Source organism: Tachypleus tridentatus, chromosome 8 (genome assembly GCF_004210375.1).
Source record: "Tachypleus tridentatus isolate NWPU-2018 chromosome 8, ASM421037v1, whole genome shotgun sequence".
Classification (NCBI taxonomy): Eukaryota; Metazoa; Arthropoda; class Merostomata; order Xiphosura; family Limulidae; genus Tachypleus; species Tachypleus tridentatus.
In genome coordinates, this window is record NC_134832.1 from 4130601 (window position 1) to 4136600 (window position 6000).

At 39.8% G+C, this 6000-nt stretch overlaps 1 protein-coding gene across 1 annotated transcript; it reads left to right on the plus strand.

Annotated features, from left to right (window-relative positions):
* The first annotated feature begins 4670 nt into the window (after positions 1 to 4670).
* LOC143223861 (uncharacterized) lies at positions 4671 to 5021 on the plus strand. The gene has a single exon (XM_076452338.1). The coding sequence runs from the start codon at positions 4671 to 4673 to the stop codon at positions 5019 to 5021; it is 351 nt and encodes a 116-aa protein (XP_076308453.1).
* Positions 5022 to 6000: the final 979 nt, after the last annotated feature.

A 6000-nucleotide genomic window follows, 5' to 3' on the forward strand; every position in this document is an offset into this window, starting at 1 on the left:
GGATCTGAAAAAAAACGAAACATATAAACACAAACATATATTCACCTTATTTATAATTATGCATTTTGTTGAGTGGTTTGTAATTGTTGAAATATGTTATATGGTGAGATATATTTTGTAGGAGCGCTGGCTAATTTACATAATGACGCAGTTACTTCATTTCTATGTTCTGTTTTTAAGTAATATTTGAATGATATTTCTGTGACCCTGTTTCTGAGGGTAGGTAGATTACTGATTTTGTATAGATAGATGACATGTGTGTATGTTGGTAGTCGGTTTGCTGCTCGTAATATTTTATTTTATTGTATTTGGACCTTCAGTAGTGTGTTGTTAAACATATTGTATGTGACTTGACATTCATATTCAATCAACGGACGGATGTGAGCTTTGTATATTTGAATTATGATTTCTGCTGAGCATTTTGAGTGTTTGCTAGTTATGGTCATCAAATGTGAAATGCGTTTTTTAATGGATAAATGTATGATGTTAATATGTTTTTCCCATGTTAATCTGGAGGTGAAAGTAATGTGCTTGTTTATATTAATAGGCGTGTTGCCGAGTGAGATGTTTACTTTTTCTATAGTTTTTCTGTGCCTTTTTAATTTCTTATAAAAAGTGATTGCTTGCGTTTTTGATGGGTTTAAAACCACTCTCCACTTGCTGCTCCAGCTCACGACAGTATTTAGTGTTTCTTGAACGTGAGACATGGCCATTAGCGTATTTCTAGAAATACTCCAGATAGCAATGTCGTCTGCGTATTGTTAATTGTAAGTTAGACTAGGAAAAGGTAAATCACTGACGAAAATAATGTACAGGAGTGGAGAGAGGACGGATTTTTAGGGCACGCCTGCAGTTATTTTGCAAGATTTTGATAAGGTTTTGTTGACTTACTTGAGCTGTTCTATCTGTTAGGAAGTTTGGTATCCATTTGATAATAGTTTGATTTACTTTCAAATTAGTTAATTTATACTTAATTGCGTTATGCCAAACACTCTCAAATGATTTTTCAACATCTAAAAATACGCCTATGGTAACCTGATTGTATCCATTTGATAATAGTTTGATTTACTTTCAAATTAGTTAATTTATACTTAATTGCGTTATGCCAAACACTCTCAAATGATTTTTCAACATCTAAAAATACGCCTATGGTAACCTGATTGTATCCATTTGATAATAGTTTGATTTACTTTCAAATTAGTTAATTTATACTTAATTGCGTTATGCCAAACACTTTCAAATGATTTTTCAACATCTAAAAATACGCCTATGGTAACCTGATTGTTATTGAATGCTTTGTAAATTGATTCAGTGAGTCGTGTGAGGTGATCTATTTGTTTTCGTGGAAGCATTTTGAGATTCGGGGAGTATGTTATTTATTTCACAGAAATGAAGGAGTCAATTTGAAATTATTTTCTCCATCAATTTGCCAAGACAACTTAACAGACTGATAGGATGGAAGTTGTCAGGATTAGTCCTGTTTGTTTGTTTCTTTGGAATCGGTGATAAATAGCTTTTTCCAAGTGTCGGGGTAATAAGCTGGTGTTAGTGAGAGATTCATGATGTTTGTGAGATGTTGTAATGAATCTATTTGTATATTTGAGTGTTTTGTTATATTGACTTCATACATGTTATATGTTTTGTTATAATTATGCCATCATTGTTAACCAAGCGTGTAAGAATACCGATAAGTAGATTCACTCTGAGGTTAGCGTGGTCACAATCACGTAGGATTTCTTATAATAGACACTGGAGGCTTTGGAATTAGGAACTCCCCATGCACCTGCTGGTCGAACGAGGTATTGAGTTGTCTATCTTTTGGAAACTTTCAAAGATTTTCTTGATTTTGATAACGTAAGAGTCGAAATGTGTAAGATATTTAGTAGAGGTCTTAATTCATTGTTTCTATCTTGCCATGATCCCGTGTTGAATTAATATGTTTGTTAAGCTGTAACAGTGGTCGTACCAGTAACAATAAGGCTTTTGTGTACAATTGTATTCTATGGGCCTGTAATTCAAATATGTATTCGTGTTTGCTTATATGAACTTTGGCGATGTCACTAAACTTGTTAATTCTTGATTGTTACAGTTTCATGGTGTGGCTGGTATGAATGTAGTTCGTCACATTAAATTTCATTTAAACATCAGTGATCGTCGTGTGGGTTCATATGGGGCAACAGTGAAACTCGGACACCTATAGGATTCGTCACAACTTGTGGTAACTGAGACAGCCATCAATATTCTTCCTGCAGACACTGGATAGAAATCAGTTGCATGTGTCATCCCTCTTCAATCAGCAAGCCAAAATATGGAAAAGAATAACAATGAGAGAACACCAACAACCGCGTCTGCACACACCTCACAATCCTGCCTAGAATATATGGACATCATGAAACTAGCTGAGACATTGGCCACAACAGTTAGCCTCAGTCGCCTCCCATCTCCTGAACCCTCAGTATTCACAGGCGACCCACCCATCTATCATGACTGGAACATGACATTAAAGTCCCTCGTCAAAATAAAGAAGATGAGCAATGCAGAGAAAATATAATACCTCAAGAGATATGTTGGCAGAGCAGTGAGGAATGCGATCAGAGGTTATCTCATGCTCAGCTCAAACAATGCCTTCCAGCGAGCTAAGGCAGTCCTGGAAGATTGATATGGCAATCCATTTGCTGTAACTGAGGCATTCAGGAATAAGCTAGACAAATGACCCAAGATCACAGGAAGAGATGGAGAAGGACTCAGGAAGTTCTCAGATTTCTTGAATCAGTGCAAAGCAGTCATGACTGGAGTGAAAGGTCTGGGCATCTTGAATGACAGCAGAGAATACCAGAAGCTCCTCAGAAAACTATTAGATTGTGTCATGACAAGATGACTGAAGGTTGTGTATACAAAAACAAACAAACACCGATTGTGAATACCCATCATTTCACCAGTTTGTGAAATTCATGATGAGTGAAACACAGATGGCCTGTGATCCCATCACTTCACTAGGATCTTTGAGGACCAATGGAGATCAGTCATTAAACCAAAGAAGGAAACAGACTACAGCTGCCAAGTTTTTGCATCGACAACTGACACACTCAAAGAGAAAATGCAGAATGAAACCTGCCTCCACTGTGATGGTAAAAGTCACTTTATGGCTGAATGCAGGACTTTCTCCAACAAAGCCTTGTTAAAAAAAAGGACTACATTAAAAAAAATGGCTTATATTATGGATGCCTCACAGCGGGACACTTATCATGAAAATGCTCCCAGAAGTGCATTTGCCAAAAATGCAACAAGAAACACCCAACAAATCTTCACCATGAGACAACATCCAGTGAGACAAGGAACAGCTTGGTCGGAGACACATGAGACACTGGCAGAAGCCAGGTTAAGAAAGAAACTCAAAGTGCAGTGTGCCATAAAGTTTTGATATCCAGGAATGAACCTGTCATCTGCTCAATGTTTGTGCCTCTTTTGTTGCTAGTACACATGATCCAACCAGTATGCACTCCTGGACATGCAATTTGATACCACCTTCATTTTGAGAGACACAGCAGACAAACTTGGAGCTCAAGCAGAATCAATAACTTTGAGGCTCACAGCAATGCCGTCTAAGGACCAAAGGCTTAGCTGCCTCTGAGTCCAGAACATGACGGTACGTGGTTTGTACTCTTCCACAAAGGTATATTTGCCAACTGCTTACTTCAGGAACTACATCTCTATCGACGTGTCACATATTCTGACCCCCAAAACAGCTAGATCTTCGTAAAATAGCGCACAAAATTGTACCACTGCAAGACTGTGAGATTGGCCTTCTGATTGGGCACAACTGTCTACAAGCTTTGGCCCTGAAGAACTTTATTACTGGTGAGGGCAACCAGGCATTTGCCATAGAGACTGAATTGGGATGGAGCATTGTGGGGCACATAAACCTGGCAGAGGAGTCAGGGGACGTGATAGGAGTTTCTCACAGAATACTTGTGAGAAAAAATCCCAGAGGCATTTTAAGTGGCACATGGAGAGAGCAACAAATATGAAGTCCACTGCGTGTACAAAACATCCGTACGGGAAGAAATGTGCACCCCTCTAGAAACCAACAGGGCCCTTGAGTCAGATTTCAATGATATCAATGCAGAAAAAGGTCAACTATTTTCATAGGACCACTTGAAATTCAAGAAGATCATGGGTCAGTACATCCACCAAAATGAAGAAGGGTATTATGAAATGTCATTACCTTTCAAGGAGAATCTTAAATTTCCAAACAATAGAGCAATGGTCCTGAATCGCATGAACCATCTTTATAGAAGGTTTTCAAAGGACTCGAGGTACCTCTCAGATTATGCTTCATTCATGAACAACATGATCTGCAGCGAGGACGCCGAGAGAGTTCCAGACTCAGAAATTCCTGAAAAATTGGCTTGGTACATTCCCCATCATGGAGTGTACCACCCAAAAAAGCCAAGTAAGATTCGGGTCGTCTTAGACTGTGCAGCGAGTTTCAAGGACAAATGTGAGGAAGAATTTGGTGGAAGTGCTCTGTCGATTCTGAGAAGAAACTATAGACTTCACCTGTGACATTGAGAAAATGTTCCACCAGTTCTGGGTCTAGAAAAAGAACAGAGATTTTGTTTAGGTTTCTGGGGATTGAAGACTTGTCTGGGGATGTGGTGGACTACTGAATGAATGTGCACCTCTTTGGAACAGTGTCTTCACTTGCCTGTACCCGTTCAGGTCTCAGGCAGGAGGCATATGACATCACGGTAGAAAGCCCCCAAGCTGCTTGCTTCATTCAAGAAGGCTTTTATGTGGACGATGGCCTAAAGAGCGTGAAAACTGTCAGCAAAGCAATCCATTTCATAAAGGAGACTCAAAGAATCTGTGCAAAGGGAAATATCCATCTGCACAATTTATTATCTAACAAACAATTAGTTCTGGACGCAATTTCCCTAATAGGCAGGGCATCAAAAATGGAAAACTTTGATCTACCAGAGAAGGGGACCCTATTGGAAAGAGTGTTGGGCATACAGTGATGTTTTGAGTCTGATCTGCTTCCATTCCAAGTGACCCTCATGGGTCGACCCTTGACACGACGAGGCATTCTCTCTACAGTAGCCTCTGCATATGATCCACTGAGGTTTCTCGCTCCATTCATTTTGATCAGAAAACAGTTCTGCTGCAAATGTGCAGAGATGCTGCCAGATGGGACGACTCTCTCAGCAACGACTTGCATCCAAGATGGGAACAGTGGAGATCTGAACTCCATCATCTAGCCCAGGTTAAAATAAACTGCTGCTACAAGCCAGTAAACTTTGGTGGAGTTACACGTCGTGAGATACATCACTTTTCAAATGCTAGCATCTCCAGGTATGGTCAGTGCTCGTACCTAAGGCTCATCGATGAACTTGGAAATGTGCACTGTTCACTTTTGATGGGAAAGTGGCACTACTGAAGTTCGCCACCATGCCTAAACCAAAGCTCCAAGCAGCTGTGGTGTTCACAAGAGTCAGCAAACTCCTCAAGCGTGAGCTCACCTGAAAAAAACGTAGAAGAGTACTTTTGTACTGATTCAAAGGTCTTGCTTGGCTACATTAACAATGACATGCGTCGCTTTCACGTATTCGTGGCGAACCGAGACTCCAAGCCATCAGAGAAGCTTCGGTCCCTCAGCAATAGAACTATGTTCGAACAGATCAGAATCCGGCCAATCATGTATCACATGGTAAAACTATACATTATTTATGTGGTGGTAATTGGCTCAAGGGACCTTTTTTATGGGAAAAAGGTGATGTCAAGCCAACTCCAGAGGCTCACAATCTTGCATCATATGACCCCAAATTGAGAAAGGGTTAGTGCTCTTCTCTTCAGCCTAAAAGGTTCCTTCTTCCTCACACACTTTGAGAGGTTCTCTAGATGGTCAAAATTGGTAATGGCAGCATTAGCACTACTGAAAGTCATCCATTGGAAACAGACTGCTTCAACAGTAAACACTTTCATCAGGAAGCAAACATT

Coding starts and splice junctions, on each gene's coding strand:
- LOC143223861 (XM_076452338.1), top strand. CDS start 4,671: ATGAATGTGCACCTCTTTGGAACAGTGTCTTCACTTGCCTGTACCCGT.